The sequence below is a fragment of the Amblyomma maculatum genome, chromosome 4 (assembly GCF_055883805.1).
Source record: "Amblyomma maculatum isolate TAMU_Amacu chromosome 4, ASM5588380v1, whole genome shotgun sequence".
Taxonomy (NCBI): Eukaryota; Metazoa; Arthropoda; class Arachnida; order Ixodida; family Ixodidae; genus Amblyomma; species Amblyomma maculatum.
In genome coordinates, this window is record NC_139347.1 from 86,915,885 (window position 1) to 86,939,384 (window position 23,500).

At 48.1% G+C, this 23,500-nt stretch overlaps 1 protein-coding gene across 1 annotated transcript in view; it reads right to left on the reverse strand.

The window, feature by feature from the left end:
* Positions 1-280: 280 nt before the first annotated feature.
* The window catches only part of LOC146191582 (short-chain dehydrogenase/reductase family 9C member 7-like), a 24,894-nt gene continuing 1,674 nt past the window's right edge, over positions 281-23,500 (reverse strand). Inside the window, exons 2-6 of the mRNA XM_084602094.1 lie at positions 6,556-6,828; positions 4,361-4,514; positions 3,271-3,453; positions 2,426-2,558; positions 281-1,422 (exon numbers count right to left, since the gene is read on the reverse strand). Of these exons, the coding sequence (XP_084458220.1) occupies positions 1,008-1,422; positions 2,426-2,558; positions 3,271-3,453; positions 4,361-4,514; positions 6,556-6,828 (1,158 nt within the window). The 3' untranslated portion in view covers positions 281-1,007. The remainder of the gene's footprint in view (positions 1,423-2,425; positions 2,559-3,270; positions 3,454-4,360; positions 4,515-6,555; positions 6,829-23,500) is intronic.

Below are 23,500 nucleotides of genomic sequence, written 5' to 3' on the forward strand. Positions count from 1 at the left end.
ATTAATTACTAATTTATGCCTAATAAGTATTTCATTAACAAATAATGATTATTCACTAAATGATCCATTAAGTAATTACTTGTTTAGTGATTGCTTATTTCTTAATCAATAATTAATTATTTGATTAATCAATTACTAACCAGTGCCAGTTGCATAGCAGAATGCGGCCCTCAGGCTTTCGCCTTTCAGTACTTTAGCCACTGAAGTCCCTCGTAATGTTTTCTTTGTGAGCCAAGATCATATCAGAGCCAGCACCTAAGCCAAATCCTTGGATGTACCCAGAGCCTGACAACCGAAAACGGTTTATTATGAAAATATATACATTCACATCAGCTTCCAAACAGCTTTGATCTTGTGTACATAACAACACTCGTGTTATTGTCCGCGAATGACAGTAACTATATACTGCGCGGTCACTTCGTCATCCAGCCAGCATCTGACTTGAAAAATCAGTACGCGATCACTGTTTCTACAAAGTCACAGCTAACGCGTTTGGCTATTTTCAGTTTAACGCACAGTTTACCTTGGCTTTTTTTGTTCAACGCTAGCACTTATGAAGAAGAATTAACGCACGCTGGAAGGGAAAACCTTTCGCCCGCGAAACTTTTGAGTATTGATGGCGCCTAGGGATAAGCACCAATGTATACATATGCGGTCGATTGCTTTTCTGTCTGGAGAGAACTGTGCCGCGCAGCGCATGCGAACAAAAACTAAATTAATTCACGTTGTCGCTCTTTGCTGCCGTACGGGTGACAGATAGGTCAATGTGCATAGTCCTCACGGCAGCAGCATCTGTTCGGCCATCCCACGTGTCAGGTATTGCTTGAGCTTTGCTCGCAGTTACTCGTGAGAAACTTGAGAGAAAGCCTAGTGTCCGCCAAAAACATCGCGTCAACAGATGACTCGCAGGTGTCGATGTCATGGCGCTGGTAGATTTGTTTAAAGCTTCTCGTCGTCGTATTGAAGCTAAAACTGCATGCCAGTCACGTTTTCACAGAACCCGCTTATCACTTCTTGAGCTTGTGCGGTGCGAAAATAGATTTAATTCTGTTTGCCACTCTCTCCAGCATTGAAGGCTTCATTACGAGCTTTCCGTCAGGCCCGAGCGAGTGGTAGTGCAGGAAGATGTAGTCAAGCAGGTCTTGGAACACATAGGGAAACCACAGGAACACCACCACAAGGAACCAACGAACGAAGCCGTCGCAGCGGTACATCTGCCTCGGGTGACGCGAGCACACCGCCTTCTCCATAGTATCTACGACTTCGTCGACGTTTTCGCGGGCGAAAAATGCCATTGTGTCCACAGAGATGTGAGCCATCTCGGTGACGTAATCGTCACCGTAGGCATCCTTCACCTCCTGGGGAAGGTTGCTTTCGTGATACTTCTTGATGATCGCCTCTGGCTTCGGGAGAATAGCGGTTCTGGTTGGGGAAAGAAATGGATTCAAAGTTAATGCACTGTCCTAGTAAAAGCGATCACTAAATGCATATAGCGTAGAATAGGGCTGTGTGTTAGTTTATATGATATCTCTGCTGAAATGCTGCGTAGCTTTGCACAGGACAGCGCACGAGGAAAAAAATGCAAACGTATGCAGCTAATCTGTTTATGTCACAGCCTACTTTAGTGCGCCGGATAAAACAAGAGGTCGTATGCCGTAACAACGCAAGGTAAAAGCACGACCACGAGGGATGGTGACCAACTTCCTTTTTGATACTTCACTGTACATTCCGATCTGCCTCCCTGGTATTGTGAAAACATTTATTTCAGGAAGATATATGAAGCGCTAACGAAGGCTGTGGTGTCGGCATAGTCGCTTCTATAGTAGCTTCTAGGTTTCTGCGCTTTTCTTCTCACAATACCGTGTCTAATAGTGATCCACGCATAGTCGCAAAGCGGTTCGCCTCCATTGAAACGCGGCCGCCGTGGCAGGGATCGAACGCTAATGTTCAGTAGTCGAGCGCATTAACCACTGAGCCACTGCGTGGCAGGGCGGAATCAATAATATGTCACATACAATTTAAATCACGTTCATTCAGGGGTTTCCTCAAATCTAGTGTAATGATGTTAGCCAACACGACGCGACCAAGTCCAACTAAACCGACTCTCCATATCATCGTATGCAAAACTCAAACGCCTATTAATAATTTCACGATTATTACGTGGATAATGTGAACAAGTGTATTTAAAGCACGTGAAATGCGCAGAAAGTACGAGACGCTAATCAATTTGGCCACTTCGAAATGTTATTTTTGGGAACGAATTGACGATGTTCATGAGAGAGAGAGAGAGAAATGTTGCAAACCTTTCAGAAACTGCTTTAGTTTACAGAATTTGTGCAGTGGATTTTTCAAGCGCTCAAAGACGGGCGAGGCGTATAAACCGGCTTCGAGCCTTCTAAGTAACACAGGAAGAATGTCTGCTTACTTGTAATACGTGGGCTCCACGATACAGACTGAAATTCCCCATTTCATCATCTCTCGGCGCAGTCCGTCGCCCAAGGCTATCACAGCGTGTTTGGTCATACTGTATACGTTGTTCCAAGTAGCCGTTGCAAGACCTGCGAAGATACGGGTGAATCCCTGCAATGCTAATTTCGGCACACAGCCTGGCTCCGAGAGACACTAGACCGCTGTTAAGAAAAGTAGCTCGCTTCCATCTCCCGCGTAGCATGCTGGCACCAGCTTATAATAGTTTAAGCATCCTACAAAACAAATTCCTGCTGGTATAGCTGGCGCGTGACAGTACGACGGGCAATGCGCGCCTGCCGTATTCTGGAATCATTCCCTTAATTTCTTTTTTTTTTTAAATCAATTTAGGCATGCCAGCTGCGACGCCAAACTTAGCATGTCGGCTTAGGAGCTCCGCAACCAGAGATGTGCACTTCGCTTTATATAAGTCTTAGTCTTTTGCAGCGGTGGCCTGAGGTTCAACTGAAAACACTCCCACCATCCGCCGGCTGATGACTGAGAGAGGAAGACAATACTGTACGCTAGTATTTCCAATAACTGCGGCTACTGCCGCTGGTAGAATGTGTCAGCACGGACGTTTCGCTTTTGCCTTTCGATATTTCTGCTTCGTTTCCTTTTCCTCTCATAAAAGCGCCAAATATCGAACCGCAAAACCGCTGCATAGACGAGCTGTTGATGTCGTGGAGTTGACTGAAACAGCGGTGCTTTGAGAACTGCTTGGCTCTCCTACGGTTGATTTTTCGAAACGTGCACGATATCTGGATCGGGCGCCAGGAGAGCCACATATCTGCAGAGCCACACCTGCGTAGCTGGCCATGAGCACTATGCGCCCTTTGGAGAGCCGCAGCAGCGGCAGGAAGGCCTGGACAGTGCGCACGCAGCCGTACACGTTGATGTCGAAGTGGTGCTGGATCTCGGCCATGCTCCACCACTCCAGCTCCATGGAGCCGAAAACGCCGGCATTGGCCACCACTGCCCACAGACCTGCGCACGAGACCATCGCGCGTCCTTGAATGGCCAGCCGGCTAAAAGCGCCGTTGGCCGTGGTGCATTTTCAGAAAGAACGCCCACGGCGCAAGTAGATGCAGATGTCATCGGGTAACTGCAGTCGCGTCGCGTTAGTATGTGAGCTAAGAATTGTTGGCTTTCGGGTTAACGCATTTAACAGTACAAAGGGAGGGACGGACACTGCGAGCGCTGTCAACTGGTGGAGGCTTGGAACAAAACAAAAACACAGGGCACGTGCACGAGACCTGAAAAGCCTAGCTTGGCTACTGGCCACTTGCTTCAGGCAGCACTGGATATACCCCACTTCACCATATAGGTAGGGGAACGGAAACAGGCTCCTCGGGGATCGGGGCGCAAGGAGATGCCATTTTTTCGATTAACATCAGCAAAAATAGACCAGGGACCTCCATAAGTCTACCATATTATCAGGAGATGTTTGTTTAGTTAAGAGATTTCAAAAGTGTAAACGTTCTTTTAAGGCGAAAGCTAACCAATCCCTGCGTAAGTTCGCTAAGTTAACATGTACTTCCTTTTTGAGTTTGCAACGCACTCTGGCCAGTCCCCAACTGATAGGTACGTGCAGTTTCAAGAGAGGCCAACAGCAATAACAGCAAGGAGCCACTGTACGACCCCTCTGCATTGGTTACAGTGATTCCGAAACGACTGCATAACGACACTACCACTGGCCTGCCACATCTGGCTTCGAGAGAGATCAGTTGAGTTCTCTGTGCATCGTTTGGCGTTACAAACAGTGTCAGTTTCTGCGTGACTTCCTGAGACTAGGCCAGTAACTATATTCGGACGCTGCACAGCAGCGAGACGTGCCATTTGTATACTCACTGGTGAGGGCGGCCTTCTTTTCAGATTGTGGACGAAATCTTACCATTGCCGTCAAGGTGTCGACGCACGTAGTCCACGGCCCGGCGGAAGTCCTCATCCTTGGTCACGTTCAATGGCACCACATGCAGTTTGGTGGACGCATTTAGCTGCAAGTTCTTGGCGCCCTCGCCTTGCGGGAACAGACAACCGGCGAACACCTGCAAGGAAGTCGAAAGAATGATTCTCGAAGAACTGAGCACCCACAGCGGGAAAAGGGCTTAGGAGCGCCCGCGAATGACTGTCGTATTTCAGCGCTGCAAACAATGACAAAGCGTTGAGAAACAGGGTGCGGCTGAAAAGTTTGAACCCACGCTCGGACATGATGGGTACTCCCCTGATGGGGCTGGGACATGTCGGTCACCGCAGCTTGCGGCGGGGGTTAGCCTGCCACCGAATTTTTATCTGTTGTAGGTCGTCATTGCACCCGCCACCGCTTTGGTGGTGGACTACGGCTGTTGTTGTGGCGCGCGTCTTTCTCTCCCTCTTCCTTTTCTTTCTTCTCTATTTTCTCTTCTGTCTGCACTAGGCAGCGGAGGGAGGTGGCTCAGCTGCAGAGCCAGTAGCAGGTCCGTGCATTTTCTTTTCCTTCTTCCTACAGCCACAACATTTATCAGGGACATTTTGCCTCTGTATTCCATTGTCTCCTGGAGATCAGCAGCGCAATCCTTGCACTGCCTCGAGAACTGGGGGCGCTTCCTCAAATGCGTTTGCAGCGCACCTGTGGGGCCACGGCACACAGCCGTGAAGCACTAAAGACTCTGCCCAATTTACTCGGAACCTGTTTAATAACCTGCGCTGGCAATAAGTAGAACCCTTGAACTGAGACCACCTCATAAAAAGTAAGCAGGTAACGTCCAGCAAGATGCTACGGTTGCACATAAGTCACCCGCCACATCATAAATATATTAAATGGTACAACTGAGCGTGCCCCGCCGGGGTGGTGCAGTGGTAAGACGCCCGACTACTGTGCCGGAGTACCCGGGTTCGAACCCGACGTCGGCGGCTGCGTTTCAATGGAGGCGAAACGAAGAGGCGTCCGTGTGCTGTGCGATGTCAGCGCACGTTAAAGATCCCCAGGTGGTCGAAACTACTCCGTAGCCCTCCACTACGGCTCCTCTTTCTCTATTTCCACTTTCCCACCTTCCTTCCCTTACGGCGCGGTTAAGGTGTCCACAGAAAACAAGTGAGACAGTTACTGCGCCTATGAACCGATTATTATTATTATTACAACTGAGTGAGTACATTCACAGGCAGCCTCCGGGACCTATTGAGAGACGAGAGGCACCATAATTTCTGGTATTTGTTTTCTGTATCGTATATTTCAGAGTTACGAATAGTCAACACAGGGGTGATGAGGACGCAGCAATGCGAGGCAATACTAAATATCTTCTTCGGACTACTCTGACTGTGCCGGACGGGTCTCCAAACTCCGTGCCGTCAGTCCTTCCGCTGCCGCAGTATAGTGGCGTCGGCGCCTACGTACGCCGCTCATGTTTTCCTGGTGTTCACAGTGATCATTTCTGCCACCACCGCGGACCCCGGCATCCTGCCTCTTGCGCTGTGGCCTTAATCGCATTGGGTTTTCTAACGTCCTGAAAACTCTTGTCCACGGCAGCCGAAATACAAGCAGCTAAAGCAACGAAGCCCTTATCCTTGTCCCTAAGCGTCCACGTGGTACGCGTCTTTGGCTTTCGCCTACTGTGCCATAGCGCACGCAAACAAAAAAGAACACGGATGGATAGACACACCACAAGGCAATTACTTCGACTATTATTATTGATGCGCGCTGCGCCCATGTTTATACAAATCAGCGTTTGCGTCCGTCATAACCGATGTCGTTCTGGTACCTATAAACAAAACTAATTAGAAAATGAGTGGAGGTGCAGGGAAGAACGCAGCAACGTAGAGGCTGTATGTCACATTCACCGTAAACTGCGGCGACGGCCGTGCACCGCTCTGGTTTCGTCTCCCACAAAGGGCATCGCACTGCTCGCTCCGGCAGCTTTACTCGGCGAGACAGACGCCTGTATACATTCTCGCATGTGGCACTCAAAACCATTTGCGCAGTGAAACAAAGATTCTGCAGAGCGAGGTGCACTTGTGCAGTACACATATCGTGGAACGGCATTTACGCAAAGCTCGGGCGTTTATGTAAGCTATGGCGTTCTCATGTTGCACTGGCCTCACGAGGCCGCATACCTGGAAGCCAAGCCTATCGAGGCGCAGCGCGAGTCGGTGGCCGAAGCCGGAGTCGCAGCCGGTGATGAGCACAGCCTTTCCGGCGGGCGAGACGCCGGCATCCGGCAGAAGACTGTTGAGGAAGTAGCCCAATGTGAAAAAGCACAGCATGATCATCCCGATGGCGCATGACACGGTCACCAGGGGAGTCCAGAGCGCAGGCACCAGGCTCAGCGTCACGTAGGCCACCGTCGGAGCCAGAAAGTACACGCTCAGCTCGCGGTAGAAGTCCTCCTGCAACCGCCGCATTATAAATTCAATGACAGACCTCATTTCAGTGCGAGGGATTCGAAGATTAACAAGATGATGCATGTGCACGTCACACAACTGTCAGTGCATGGCTATCTAGGAAAGAAGTAATCAGGACAAGAAGGTCGGAAGACGCCAAGAGACTGCTGATTTGCTGAATTGTTATGGAGCTGCATGCGTAAAATGTTGTTTTGAAAGTGAATTGACATAGCGGCGTTAACGGCACGCGGTCAATTGGTTGACAATAGAGCTATTTTGACTCCCTTCCTTGCTTAATTAACAAAAAGAGCAAAACAAAAACGTACCCAACAACGCACGACAGACCAGCAAGCCTTTACGTCAAGCACGTCGTTACAGTGAGGACGCATTAGAAGTCGCATCACAGAAAGAAAAAAAAAAGCTGGAGTGGTTAGTCGTAAGATTCGCTGATTGGTCGAGACCGGGCTGATTAGCCATGAAATTCGTTTAACTGGTCATGATCCGGCGTCGTTATTCACAAGATTCGCTTGCTGGTCCATGCAGTGATGATATTACAAGGTGATGGGATGTCATAACTTTCTTCACTACAGTACTAAAGTCATCAGCTTAGTTTAAATAAATACTAAAATAATGTAAAAATATTTTACGGCCGCAGCAGGGTTCTAAACCGAAGCGACGAATACAAATCAGTTTCGCCGGCCGCAGCTTTAGAGCAAAACGCCATCGCCACTTTTTTTTTTTCAGCAACATGGGGTTTATAACAGTGGAGGGAGGTTTTATGCACATGAACTTAATACAAACGATATTGCAAGCGCAGTCAAATCAACGCAACTGCAAAAAGATTGGGTGGACACTCAGCCTTTTCCTTAAAGGTAAACGCGATGGCGCTTAAAGGCAGCCTTTTTATTCCTCGAACTTTTTCTATATTTTAGGTATGTTTTGGGGAATAGGAAGACGCAGTATCTGTCTGAATTTTCAATGGACATCTACGTTTAATTTGTACATTCGTTTACAGGGAAGAAAAGGCGCACTGTCAGAGTCGTCCGCGAACACCTCAACCGCGCTAAAGAACACAGCCTCAACTATAGACCTCCGTTTCTCCTACCACGATCTAAACTCTTCCGACAAAACTCGAGCCGCAACTGGGGTATGGCGGCGACTCTTCGACCGAAATAGCTGCATAAGCTATTGCGTATACATAGTCCAGTACGTTAGTGAATGTAAGAGCGTAGAATTTAAATCATTTTACAAACCGCTTCACTGACACTGAAAATCGGGACTTAGGCGAGAAACGAGCCCCGCCGGGGTGGTACAGTGGTAAGACGCCCGACTACTGTGCCGGAGTTCCCGGGTTCGAACCCGACCGCGGCGGCTGCGTTTCGATGGAGGCGAAACGAAGAGGCGTCGTGTGCTGTGCGATGTCAGAGGGCGCTGCGAGCAGTCGGGAAGGACGGCCGTGTGTTACATCGGCTCCGCCGAATTTATGCTCCTTTCCCGGACAAGGATTTCCAAAGCGCTTCAAAAGCAGCAGGACTTGTTCCCGGGCACTTCAGAACAACGAGGAGACCACCGTTTCTCAGGTGGGACCATTTTCAACGAGGATTTCAAGTTCAAGCGGATCGAGCGAGTAGCTAAGCCTAACAGATAGGCCTCGAGTCAGCTGCCCGCCGCGGCTCCGCGGGCAAACTCTGCCGCAAATCATGACAACCTTGACGGGGTACGACCCGGATGGAATGCGTATCGTCACCATTCCGCAGGCGAAAACGCCAGTTTTCGACAAAGTAACAGAAGCCAACATCCAACGCAAGATAGAAGAGTGGGAACGCGCATCAGCCCGTAACAACCGCTCGGCACGGCAGAAAGGACGAACGCCAGATGGCCACTTCACCGCCGCAGCTGATACGCCGCTGCAGGAGACGCCACGCACGCAAGTCAAGCGTTGGAAGCCTCCTCCGCAGCCGCGTCTCGACAAGCAAGATGCAGTCATCATAATCAAACCTAGAGGAACGCTGGATCTCAGCAAATTCAGGGGAAGCAACACTCTCGGAAGCTCCTTGCACATGGCAGCAGGCATTAATAACACATCAGCAGCGCTCAGCGTTTGGCCCATTTGGGAACAAAACATCATCGTCGTCGGCGTACGAGATGCCGAAATAATCAGAAAGATCCTCGCAATTCAAGAACTTAAACTAGGGGACACAGCACACGCAGTGTACTCCTACCTCCGGCCTTCTGACGACACATGTAAAGGAGTAATACAGGTGGACCCTAGGGTTTCCAACGGAGACATCACGGAAGCGCTTCGCTCCCCGGACGCACCAGTGGTGAGCGTGAGAAAACTAGGTTCCTCCAACAAAGCGGCCGTCACTTTCGAAGGAAGAAAGGTCCCTTTTCACGTCTTTTACTACGGAGAGGCGCTTCCCGTGCGCCTGTACAAGAAAACAACACCAGCCTGTTTGCTGTGCGGGAAACTTGGACACCGGGCGGATGTCTGCCCTTGCCCTGCGCAGTCACGATGTCCGCAGTGTGGCCAGGACGACATTCAAGAAGCCCATGACTGCCAACCCAAGTGCACAGTGTGCGAAGGCCCACATCCCATGGGGTCGAATCAATGCAAGTTCAAGTACCGAACATCACAACCAGCCAAATCCAAGACAGGTCAAGACAGTCACCAGTCCAGGGCCAAGTTTCGGGACCGGTCCAGCCGCAGAGGCACATCTAACAGCGGGGACCGACTGACCCAACGGGCCCAGTCCAACAGCAGCAACTCAGGACCACGCGGCTCCCGGTCATCAAGCAAAGGACGTGGCACTAGCGACAAGGCGTCGCACCCCACCGGCAGTCGTCCAGCTGAGAAAACAACAGGACCCCATTACAAGGACCAGCGCAACGACGGCAAGGTGAGCTGGGCAGATGTAGCTGCCTCCTCCCCCGAAGCGTTGGCTTACAAACAACTTAAAGCAGAGATCGAGAAACTAAAATCAGAAAATAGGAAATTAAAAGAGCAATTAGGCGTCGCAGCCAACCCGAAGAACACATTACCTCCATTGACACAACAGGCATGTCCGATGGAGGAGGACAAGGAAGAGGTACACCCTCCGTACCCACAGGAGCTAAATACTAGCACTATCGACAGGCAAACTGCACTAGAGACGCCACAGCAGGCGCCAATGCCGCAGGTACCACAACCGCAGGCAGCAGCACCGCAGGCACCCATGCCGCAATTTATTGAGAACACCGAAACACAGGACCGCATTACCCGCTTGGAAAACACAGTCCAAGATCTCATGGCCAATAAATTACAAATTATGATCGAGACGACAATCAAAAGCATGTTAGAATCAGTCATCAAGCCCATGATGGAAAAACTTGAACCAGTTCTAATCAGGATGCAAGCGCAGGAGATTAGAATTGACCGAAAAATTCAGGAATATTCGGATGTTTCTCACAACAAGGGCACAAAACTACAGGGCAAAATGGGAAATCGTCGCCTAGTCATCCCTGAACTTGATAAAGAACCTGAAGATCCACCACAGGATCCGACACACATTTCTAATCCTCAACATGGCGCCACAACCAAGACCTAAACTCACCATCCTACAATGGAACTGCAGGGGACTAAAGCGCAAGAGGGAAACATTACAACAATACATAGACTCTTATTCTCATGCGCCGCAAATAATAGCCCTGCAAGAAGTAAATATGGAGGCTAAGATCAGAGGATACTCAACACATCAAACAAACCCCTCGACATGTATTTTGGTCCACAAATCATGCACAGCAACCACTGTAGACCTTGACCTACACAGCGACATTGAATATACCTTCATAAAGTTGCTACCACAACACCGTAACAGCAAGGGCACCTATATACTCAATATATATAGTCGCCCCAAACAGCGCCGCGCAGCCTTTGACGCTATCTTTATCAAAGCACTAAGAGAAGCTCACACAGCTCCCCTAGCTATAGTCGGCGACTTTAACGCTTCTAGCCCATTATGGGGATATCCAAAGGAAGACACTAAAGGCAGGAAACTAGCTTCCGCCATCGCTGACATGGCACTCACCTTACTTACTGACCCGCAGCATCCGACTCGAGTCGGTACCAGCATAACTCGGGATACCTCCCCCGACCTGACGCTCGTCCGCAACGCCCGCAACTATGAGTGGCTCAATACGGGAGAGACCTTAGGCAGCGATCACTACATGCTGCAGACCATCTTTGAAAGCAACAAGCACAGCAAACCTCGTGGGCAAGCCAGAATGACAGACTGGGAGAAATTCAGGAAGGATACTAAACTAGTTACATCGGAACAAATAACTAGTTACGAAGAGTGGGCGGCATCTATTCTCGACCTTAAAGAAAACCTCACAAAAACCCTTGCCACCACGGAGGACCACCCAGCTGTTGACAACCATCTTCTACACCTTTGGGAAGCTAGGCGTAGTCTCATAAAACGGTGGAAGAAACAAAGGCACAATCGAAAACTCAGAATTCGAATAGCGAAGCTAACTACTCAAGCAGACCAATACGCATGGGACCTCGCTCGCACCAATTGGCTAAAAAGGTGCGAATCCCTCAAAGGTCGCCTAGACAGCAAGACTACGTGGAACCTTCTCCGATGCCTAATTGATCCACCGAAATCGAAGAGTGAACAACGTAGAAATTTGCATCGAGCCTTACACAACTTTCAAGGCACGGATGATGAACTCATGGATGAACTCACGCGTCGCTATATCTGCACTTCGAGAGACGCAGAACCCTCAAATCCAGAATACCGGGGGGAACCGAACGAAGACCTAGATAAAGACTTCACTTTAGAAGAAATCATAGCAGCACTAGCAGATATGCGCCGAGGTACAGCCCCGGGACAAGACAAAATTACGGTCGGACTTCTAACCAACCTCGGCACGGAGGCACTGCAGCAACTTACGGATTACGTTAACGAATGCTGGCGCATCGGCACCATTCCACAGGCATGGAAAACAGCCAATGTACACTTTATCCCCAAACCCGGCAAGAAAATCAGCATTGAAAACCTACGCCCCATATCCCTCACGTCGTGCGCAGGCAAACTCATGGAAAAGGCAGTCCACGCACGTCTCTCCAACTATCTAGAGAACAACGAGCTACTGCCACACACGATGTTTGGATTCAGAGCACATCTGTCCACCCATGATGTGCTTCTGCAACTCAAACGCGAAGTCATTGATCCAGCACGCAGAAACAGTGACCGAGCACTTCTATCCCTCGACCTCAAAGGAGCGTTTGACAATGTCAAACATTCCACAATCCTCCAAAATCTCCAGACCACTAACTGTGGCCAGCGAGTCTACTCATACATCTATGATTTCCTTAAAGACAGAACAGTCAACATCAGCATCGGCACTAAACAAACAACGCAAGTGAAGATGGGCACGAGAGGCACTCCGCAAGGGGCAGTATTATCCCCACTTCTGTTCAATATTGCACTCCGCAATCTTCCACCTCTTCTAAATCAGATACAGGGCATACGACACGCCCTGTACGCTGACGATATAACCATCTGGACAACTAGGGGTAGTATGGGAATGATGGAAGAACAACTACAAACAGCGGCAACAACAGTTCAGAATTATGCACGAGCGTGTGGACTAACCTGCTCTCCCGAAAAATGTGAACTCCTAGTCTTCCGCCAGCACAAAAATCAGGCCACGATCGACATCCACGTTGACAACTCACCCATAAAGGAAGTTCAGACCGTTAAGATACTGGGTCTATGCATCAATAACAAGGGCAACAACCACCTCGCCATCCAGAAACTCCGCCTCGTGAGCGAGCAAGTCGGCAGGATGATCGCCAGAATAACGACGCGGAAATCAGGGATGCGCGAAGAAGATACTCTCCGACTGGTGCAGGCCTTCGTCGTGAGCCGCATCGTCTATGCGGCACCCTACCTTCGTCTCAAGAAGTTTGACATCAAGAACCTCGACGTCATAATCAGAACAGCCTACAAGAAGGCCCTGGGCCTCCCTCTTACGACATCGACGGACCGGCTTTTACGACTGGGCGTCCACAACACGGTAGACGAGCTGATTGAGGCACACCTCACGGCGCAGGTGGTACGACTCTCCACGACTCTGACTGGCCGACAAGTCTTGAACGATTTGAACATCAATTGCCCCGAACAGCTAGACCCTAAAAGCGACATCCCAGCCTCATGGAGAGGACAATTCAAGGGAACTCCATTACCGAGGAATATGCACCCCGACTTTCACCAGCCAAGAAGACAAGCACGAGCGGAAGCTATAAAAAGGCACTACGGCGGGCGCGAGGGCGTGTTCTATGTCGATGCTGCGGGTCCTGAACAGGGAATGGCGGCCGTTGCGGTAGTACACCAAGATAAAACAGTGGATGGACTAATATTACACAGCCATGACACACTGGCTGCGGAGGAAGTGGCAATTGCCCTAGCTGCGACACACACTACCTCAGAATACATTCTTACAGATTCACAGACAGCATATCGCAATTACCTCAGGGGCAGGATTGCACCGCTAGCAGCTAAAATCCTGCAAGATAGTTACACCCGTGGCTACCAACCCATGAATAAACACTTAGTATGGGTACCAGGTCACCAGGGCATCCCAGGGAACGAGAGCGCACACGCCTCAGCCCGAGCATTTCTCCCCCGGGCACCCAATACGGATCTCGTGGAACCTCCTATCCCATTGCTAACTTACACCGAAATACTTCAGCACTTAAGATTATCTCGCCGGGTCTACCCTCCACCGGCAAAGACACTAGACAAAGGGGAGGAGATACACCTCCGCAAGCTACAGACCAACACTTTTAACAATCCACGCAGACTACACGCAATAGATCCAGAGTCATTTGACTCACAATGCAAATTCTGCGGGGAGAAGGCGGACCTATACCATATGGTGTGGGCATGCCAGCGAAATCAGACTGTCACTATTAATAACCAGCCAACGCAGGAGGGGTGGGAGGCAGCTCTGACCAGCTCGGACGCAAGGGTTCAAAAAGAACTCATCGGAAGAGCGCGGACAGCAGCCTACGCCAATGGGGTTCCGGACTGAGGACTCCAACCGCCGCTACAACCTCCTAATCATTTTCATTAAAATATTTTTACCACCACCGCACGTTAAAGATCCCCAGGTGGTCGAAATTACTCCGTAGCCCTCCACCACGGCTCCTCTTTCTCTCTTTCCACTTTCATTCCCACCCTCCTCCCTTCCCTTACGGCGCGGTTCGGGTGTCCACAGAGCAAGTGTGACAGTTACTGCGCCTTTCCCTTCCTGTGAACCAATTTAACTTAACTTTAGGCGAGAAACGAACAAGTAAGAAACGAACATTGAAATACACCTCGTGCGTTACACTTCGTAGACGCGTCGAGGAATTAACATTAAGCTAGTTGGTGAAATTCGTTTTTTTTTTTCAAAACTGCGCAGATAAAACAAGGACAGAGCGGAGACACATCACACAGAAAGAGCAGTGTGTGTGATGTGTCTCCGCTCTGTCTGTGACGTGTCTGCGCTCTGTCCTTGTTTTATTCGCGCAGTTTAGGAGATTGGCGGAAGATTGGCAGAACGATCACTATATTGACTGCCAGAATGCATGACCTATCGGGTGTGAGTGTCACAAAAAAACATGAAGCTTGGCTCAGACGCACTGCGAAACTTCTACGTGTGTGCAAAACAAATGCACAAGCATACACCCAAAATCGGCAACAAAGGCAGGAGGTGGCAGTGGTGAAACCTTTACTGCGGGTAGGAGTAAGCACTCGGCACATTTGTCTCGCCACTTCAGTGCGTTTGGCAGTCAGAAATAACTTTGATGCCCTGATTGCGCAGATTTACTGTTCTTGTTTTTGAACTCCGTCTGCCAAGCTTCCTTTTTCCTCCCACAAAAACGAAAGAAAAAGAAGTGAAGTGCGATTCGGACAATTACCCCTCCAAACATTTTTTTTTTCTTTTTTTACATGTAAGCATACTTCAAAAACATTCTTCGCTGCCCAATTCTTGGCTGATCCCCCTGTGTGGGTATGTGCCATATGTTATTTGGACAACAAGAAAAATTCAGAGCTTACTGGTTACCGACGCGAAAGTTAAACTTGCAATAACAGCGCTGTCCAGTGTTTTCGGGGAAATCCCTGGCGTGGAGTAGATTTTAATAAGGGAGTGATTACCGATCAGCAATCCCCTTAGCACAGCCATATGGTTGTACAAATGAAACAGTTTTCTCTGAACCTTAACGCAGTTAGAAAACTATCTTCGTCCTGGTCTGGTGATTGAACTTTGTGCCATTACTTTCCCATAAAAAGACGCAAGGAGTATGCAGCACGAAAACTGTCACAGGAGATAGAGAAACCAGCGCACGTGTCTACTGCATGGGTGTTTCATTTACGGCTGCTGCAGCTACGTCCCCAAGACACGTCACGAAGGAGGCTTTGCGGACGAGAAAGCTGCTATGACTGCATGGCTTACTCCCTGCGCTGACCCGGCCCCGCTTTACACAATGGATGTGACCCCCTGGCCGGCTTGCCAAGCACCTCAAGCGCCGTCAGCAAGCGAAGCGTACGAGGGCACGCATTTCCTCCCGGCGCTCTCTAGCTCCGGATCGCGACGTCGGTCCGCTTACGTCTCGAGCTACGTAGAAGCCGGCGCACGCAAAAGAACAGGCATTTCACCAAGCTCGGCCAGCTGGTTGCACTAGAAATGAGGAAAAAGGGGGGAAACATACGCCTTCGTCATGGTGGAACGCGAATTTACCAACCATATCAAGTACGGCTGCGTGCTTCGCAGCTTACATGTACAAGACAACACAGGTGCTCGCATTAAGCACAAAGAGGACGGGGTAAAAAACGAACGTTCACGGAAAGGAAATGCATAGCAAGCACGAATAAAAATTCGTGATGCACTGTTGAACACAACCTGCACGCAGCTGGAAATACAAGTTGCGGCAACGACATAAATCATCTCCAATATCATCATCAGCACAACCAGTCTGTCTGCGACCACTTCGGGACAAAGGGCTCTTCCATATTCCTCTAATTAATCCGGTTCTTTGGCTCGAAAGCCTTCTTTAAGGGGTATGTTCCACTGCATTCTCCGACTGCTGAATGCCAGTAGTTGCATGTCTGCCTTGGGCCAACCTGTACGCTTCAGTGTCTCTTAATGCTGCATATACCGTTTACCTTTCCATGGATCTCTGTGTCTTTGTCAGTTTGTGTTAAACCCATTTCGTTAGCCGCTATACCTTTCTGCCCCAAAGTTGAGCACCGGTAACTGTTATATGCTTTTCTCTTGAGGGATTCTGGTAAATTGTCATTCGTGATATGAGAGTACATGCCAAATACGCAGCCTTATTCTTCTAATTATTTCATTGTGTAGACCAGGCCTGTACTTAGTGTCTTTCCCGAGTGGACGTATTCCCCGTGAACGCTTACTGTTTCGCTGTCAAGCGAGGAGAAATTTAAACAGCGAGTGAATATAACATTGAAATCCTGCTTCAGCACGAGTCTCCCATTATTTTCAACTTGTTAATCGTATAAACAGGCAGTCCGTGGCACAGCTATTAAAATAGGCTTTATAAGGTCTTAAATTAAACATGGTGATCAAAAGCAGTTGTTTCAGAGTATTCATAATTTACACCAGCTTGAATGCGAGGCTGCATGCGGGTTTGTGTTAAGAGGAAATCGCTGCTATAAAGTGCCATCATCAAAAGTTTGATGCAAAACGTTATTGAGTGCTTTGCACTTGATTAGTCAACTATATACAGGCACTGCTCGGTGACGTCGCCACGTGGCAGACTGCCAAGTGAGTCACTTGGCAGCCAAGCTCCTGCGCTGCCAAGTGGCTTGGTTACAAGCTCAGATACAATACATACGAGTTTGTGCACCACTACACCTCTCTTTCTGCTGTCAAGTCATGCACTGCTGATGCTGTTAATATAGCGCTCTGCGGGTTTATGATTAAGCCACTTTCCGAGGATTAATGCACATAGTAATTTTTAACCGAATCGGATGATAAAATTGATCAACTGCCTCTTTCGAAAACTATGGGATCTGACGGCATCTCAGGGGAATTACTTTTAAATATATTTAACTCCCTGTTCAACTCCAAATTTGTGAAACTAGTATTGACGTTGGATCTTCACCACTACAACCGCTCGAGCGGCCGTGTTACCACAGTCATTTACGAAAAGTCATATTGTCTTAATATCGAAGGCTGACGATAAGTAAAAACTCCACTTTGTAGACGGTTGTTATCTCGTTTTCAGATGTTTATTATAAGATCTTAGCTGAAGGTATGTCAAGTCGACTAGTTTGCAATGTGTGCTTTTATTGGACCTTACCAAACATGGGGCCTGGGGGGTTAGCCAATACAGTCAAATCTCCATGCGGCGCGCATGGTTTTGCAATACTACAGTCGCTCTGTGGAGCTATTAGCAATTCTGTAAATTGATCTAGCATAGGCATTTGCTCAAGCGTGCCAATCATTCTTTTTTTACTCTCTTTTAAGCCTTACCAATCTTGACTCAATTCTTTCAACTAGGGTACGCTTTTGTAACAAAAGTTGTTCCACACGCTTGATTTTAAATGGCTTTCCCTCACAACTAGTCCCCATTCAGTCCTCTGTGAAACAAGGTTGTCCATTGCCCTCGTTTTTGTTTACTTTATACTTGAAACCACTTTGCAAAAGTGACAAACAGCGTAGACATCAACGATTTTCGCATTATGGGTAACGAGCTGAGGGTATCAGCTTATGCAAATGGCCTCGCATTCTTCTTCACTTACAAGGCAAGCATCGATGAGGTTTTTCGTTTAACGGTTTGTTTTGGTTGTACCAGAAGCTGTAATCAATCATTCTAAGAGCTGTGGTCTCTGGTTTGTATATGGGGTTGACACCTGTTAAATATGCTGTCATGGGCACGTAGGCCACCAAAGTACCTTGGGGTTCCTGTGAGTGACTATAAGCATAATTCACACTAGAAAGACAGCGCTGCGCCCAGACATTCAGCCTTTGTGGCCTGCTGAATTATTGGCAAGGCGACCGCCCCCAGTCGATTTCGCGCTATTGAAATTTATTTTGCACTCCAAGTTATTCATTGCATCTAACGCATTCACGTAGTGTTCGCTATTTTTTATACCAGGTCCGTCTTTTGTGCGTGAAGCGCGAAAACCTCTTTTGCCCGTGAGCGTTGGCGGCCTTGGTTTCATGGTTCGTGTTTTTACACTTTTTATCCGGTAGTACGAGCATAGTTTAGTTGCACCGACCCTCACTGTGTCTTTTCGTCTTTCTGAGCGTCCGTATTTATAGGATTTGATGCAGGAGATGCATTTGGCTGTTCGTTTCTTTTGAGTCGAGTTTTACAAGAATTATATTTGCATGCTTTTCCCTCCGGCAATATAACTTTCCATGTATTTTGGGTTAACGGGACATGATCGTGCTCCTAAGAGCACATAAGATCACCCCTCTCTCTCAATATATATATAAAGTTCATGTACACGGACTTTTCTAGAAGTTACACACTCAGACAATGCACGTTAAAACATGGTGACGCAGAGAGAGCATTTTTGTGTCTACAGTAAATTGCCCAAACTGAAGTGTATGCCCAAAAAGAGTTCGAACCGGATTGGCGCTTCTTATCTATGTTTTCTACGCTGCCTATCTTTAGTGAGATGTTCCTCAGTCGTGCAGTATTCTGCATCGTGTTGATTTGATATTTGTTTCGTAATAGTTTGTACAAAGTTCATGTGTATACAACACCGTTTCACTGTAATAAAAAATTCAAGGATGCACACAGCCTCTCACGCGCGAAACCATGCGAAACCATTGACAATTTTGATGTGGCCACATCCACCTAAAATTGGAAGTCACCACTCGCTTGGGCGTCGTCAAATTAGGTTGCACAAAAATTTTGCTCAAATTCGGTCGAACTCAAATTTGGGAATCCAGGGACCATATATTGTGGGTGTCCCACATAGGAGGTCACCACTGAATTGGTCATACTCAGATTAGGTTAGACGTCAATTTTGGTCACATTCTGGCAAGGTCAATTTTGGGGGTTCAGGAGGCCAAATGTTGCGGGTAGAAGACAATATTCGGAGGGCAGAATTGAGTTGGTCATACTTGTACCAGGTTGGACACTAAATTTGATTTAATCAAGCTTCTATGGTCCAAGGGGGGCCATTTTGTGGGTGCAAACGAAGCGTTCTGTACACACTTACTACGGACCTCAAGATGCGCCCTTTGCACCATCAGCCTGTGAATGCTTACGCATAAAATACAATGCTAAAAAAATGCCTACAGTTACGACGTTGCGTACTCTCTTCCCAGAAGAAATTCCTGGTTTCGAATCCGCACCGCTCCAGTAGTATTTTCCGTCCGAACTCGGCATACACAAGACTCTAAGTTGGGTTCGGCCGAATGCATTAGCGTTTTTGGACTGAAATTATCCGAGGCTATATCGATGATACCACATGAAACTCTGTTTGAATTACCCGCTCCAGGATACGTGGACTGTGACGTCATAATTTGGTGGTCCAGTGACCAGTAATACGAATGTTTTCGCCTTATAATGTGTCCTTGTGCTGTGCGATGTCAGTACAAGTTACAGATCCCCTGGTGATCGAAATTATTGGGTAGCTGTCCGCTACGGCAACTTTCTCTCTCTTTCCCTCTCCTTTTTTCTCTCCCGCCATTCGCTGTTCCCTGATGATGCGGTCAAGGTATCCGCTTAGAAATTATACAGATACTGTACTTTTTTTCTTTCCTTAAAAATCAATTATGGAGAAGAAAGGAACTTCTGACTTCTAGTCGGTACTTTGACTGCCATCCTTACTGACGCCACGACTATTGTTAATCTGCGACGAAAGCTTGTATCGCGGTCTGCCCCTGTCGTTCACGCTTGACTGCTCGTCGGTCGCGCAGGGCTCGCGGAACAGCAGGGCAAGTCAAGCTCCGTTTGAGACGAGACAACTTCCGGCTGTAAAGCTGCTTTTCTTTTCCTCAGCTAGTGCTGAGCTTTCACTATCACGATATTACGCAGACAAGCTCAGGCCGAAAACTTGTATGAAAGCGGGCATTTGTCTGGAACTGAATTCATAAGCTCACAGACAATGGACGGTGTCCCTACTCGGCCAGGCTTTCTTTTATATTCCTCAAGAGCCATTTAAAGAGGCTTATTTCGTGCAGCCCCAAGAGGCCGACGAAAAGAGCAATGTCACTAGTGTGAGGAACTGGATGCGACCCGCATATGATTCGTTCCGCTACTCGGTGCTGACGACCCTGGAAAGACATGCGCCCGGCTCTTAGAGATAAGCAATCCATTGTTCCTGTGGCCGGACCAGGAATGAGAAAGCGCTGACACGAATGTATAAATGACAGCTTTCTTTCTTTTTTTTTTTTATCAAAGGGCCCATGTGGAGAGGGGCACGCTGACACCCTCGCAGCGGCAGTCCCTGACTGATTTATCCTACATTTGTCAAACATGTATGATAAAGTTTTTTTTTTTTTTGGTCACCCATTGCCATTTCCACGTGTTCCATTTTACTTTCCATCGCTCGCTGTATTGTGCTCGTTTTATTTAGACAGTTTCAAAGCTCTAGTGCACCAAAATGTCAGGGACGGTGAACAAGAAACACGCACGCAACACTAATTTCCTACCATTTCAATGAGAAAACGCATAGCTCTGTATATGTGCTGCACTTCCGTGGCACCAAAAAGACGTGCGTGTAAACGGTCGGAACGAAAGCAAACAAGCTCTTTTTTAAAACACTGGCAGATGCGGTTATCAGGCGAGCACTTCCTGTAGTCTGGCTACCTTTTCTGTTGCAGTAATTTCTTGTGTACGTATACCTTTACCCTTTCTGGAATACTTATCGATGAGTAGGACAAAATTTAGACGTGTTGAAATGTACCGAGAGTCGTTCATCCTTATTGGTACTTTATTTTATTTTTTTGCTTTGCTACTATGCTTTCGAGAAGGTCATTTAGACAGAGGTTTGGCCTGCATGCTGTTGTCCGCTCGAGAAGGGACATCGGGGCCCAACACCTTGCATTCAACAAACGGAATTGGGTAATTCTCTTTGCGTTGATTGGACATGTGACGCTCAGGCCTGTTTAACTTGCATAGCCTGTCTAACTTTTCGGGTGCTGAAAAACAAGCAATACTTTTGTGCGACTCGCAATGCGCGTCGGATTATGAGATAGCGTGCAAGTAGAGAATTACTGCTAGCATTTTGCGGGATGATACAAGGGCCATTACATAAACTTTCCATTTGAAGGTGCTGTAACGCGACCGTAACGCCGATTCCTCTGGGATCAGAGGACGGGACCTGTCATAAAGTAGTCCGGGAATGGAAAATCTAATATGCCTAGAGAAGCCAAATTATTAAACAGGCTCAGACATTCTGCACAAACCTCGCACTTAGCTCTCAATGAAATTTTCACGTGTAAAGTGAACATGTATCGGCACGCGTGACTGCCATTCTTGTCTTCTTTTTTGCTCAAAATGCAATTGGTTGACCAAGGCACGAAGTTGCATTGGCGATTTTACGCAGGGTTCCACGAACCTTTTTGTTCACTCGTTTTAGTACAACTTAGAGCGCACATCAACCTGTGCAGAGCAACCGCCATCAAGACATCAGCAAGGTACAACTTAAATATCCTTAAGAGAAACGGACATTCAGCATGCGGAAGGAGGTTAACACTTCCCACAAGCACCCTTTCAGGCATCCGGTTGGAGCATTTCTTGACGGATCAACAAGATCAGGCAAAATATCTGTTAGACGCACTTGTATCTCTGTGATAGAGTACAAGTTCTGCTGGTCGCGTAAAAAAAAAAAACATGAAGCGAGAATACATTTCGAGAAGGGTGTATATTGAGAGAGAGAGAGAGAGAGAGAGAGAGAGAGAGAGAGAGAGAGAGAGAGAGAGAGAGAGAGAGAGAGAGAGAGACCGATACCCTCACTGCAAAGCGACCAAAGAAATTTCGTGCGATATTCAATGAAGACACTGAAGTCGCGGGGAATTCTCTGCACATTAAGACGCGACATGAGAAACACTTGTATCATGCACCATAATTGAGCTATGAAAAAGATGTTGCAGGCTTAAGCACGGACGAACATTGAAACTTTGCCAGCCCCGTGACCCTCAGTACCACCTCACCTCTCTTTCTTTCTATCCTTACTGCATGGCAGAGCAACAGAAAAATGACCCTCTTCAAAACTTAGATTACGGGGTCCCATTCTGCTACACCTTCATACATTCTCACGCCATTAACACACTGTCACTTCGCCCGCATTAAAAACCATAACACCACACATTCGTCTTAACAGACGGCTCGAAAACTGCACCACTATCAATGGGCGCTGCATGTTTAGAGGCAAGGTTATGCTGAGAGATTTTACGATAGGCCACCGCTTGTGGCATAGACATCGCGAGGATGTTTCGAAGGCTGTCCGCTATCAGCGGTTGAAAACTGCCGCTCGGCGCTTGCGCTGCTTTCTTTCCCTCTCCTTTAGCCATCCCTACCACGATTGCGCGATGCGCGACTAACCAGCAGCTGGCTGCAGGTGTCTGCGAGAAACAGGCAACTGTACCGCCTGTGTCTTCATCGCTATCCCAGTAAGCCAGTGTCCTCGTTTCGCCACCGATCCCCGCTGAACCCTAACGATGTATAACGCGACAGATGTACCGAGGCTGTGCAACAGTGTATCGTCACTGAAGCATAAGCACACGGAGAAGACATTATGCACGTATACCCCGCATCAGCGGAATCTACGCATAAATGCGACGCGGAAAGTTGAATCTTTTTACAGGCAGACCGCGGCGTTGTACATGTAGAGGCGCGGTCTGTGGCGGGGCGCAGGGCCAGCCCAGTGCACGCAAAAGCGATGCAGAGATAGCGGTCGAATGAAATGAGCACCAGCCTAGCTGCGTAGAAAACTCTCGTCTTTTGGAACAGCCACTTGAGCACGGATGTTCACAGCCGCGTTAACTGGGCCTGCGAAGCGACAACGGAGACACGACTGATCTTTCAAGCTAAAATTGCCTCGGCCAGATTAGTGACCGGCAGAAAGGAGTAATTCAAGACAGTACAGTCACGGGGGAGCTCCATTTCGGATCAACAGTCATGACGTTTCGCATGTGTTTCGCAGAGAGAAATCCTTTTAATCGGCATTGCAATCATGCAATATGAAGTCACACCTGAACACACTATTTCTCTTAACCGGGCAGCCGAGGTATGACGAATGCGGCAAAGCATATGTGACTCTTTTTTACTCCCAGAAATGTATACGCTTGCACTTGGCCCAGTAGGCCCTGCTTAATGTATCAGCACCAGAGATCTTACTTCGCTGTGAGCGTGGATCGTTCTCAGAGGAAAAATAAATAAAGAACGACAAGGCCGAGCCCTTGCCTGCGTGACCATGATCCCTGAGACTACTGTAGGGTGCTTTGATAGCACTGGCATTTGCGTATCGCAGCAATACAAGGCTATCTGAACGCTAAAAGCAGTTCAATGAAAGAAGGGATGTAAAATACATCAGCAGGCGCTCTCTACTGTTTTTGTCATTTGTCAATAATTAGCCGTCCTAACGAATGTTTATTCATGAATGCATCGAAACGTTCGAAAATCAAGAAAGTGTGCAATTGATAACATTCAAGGAAC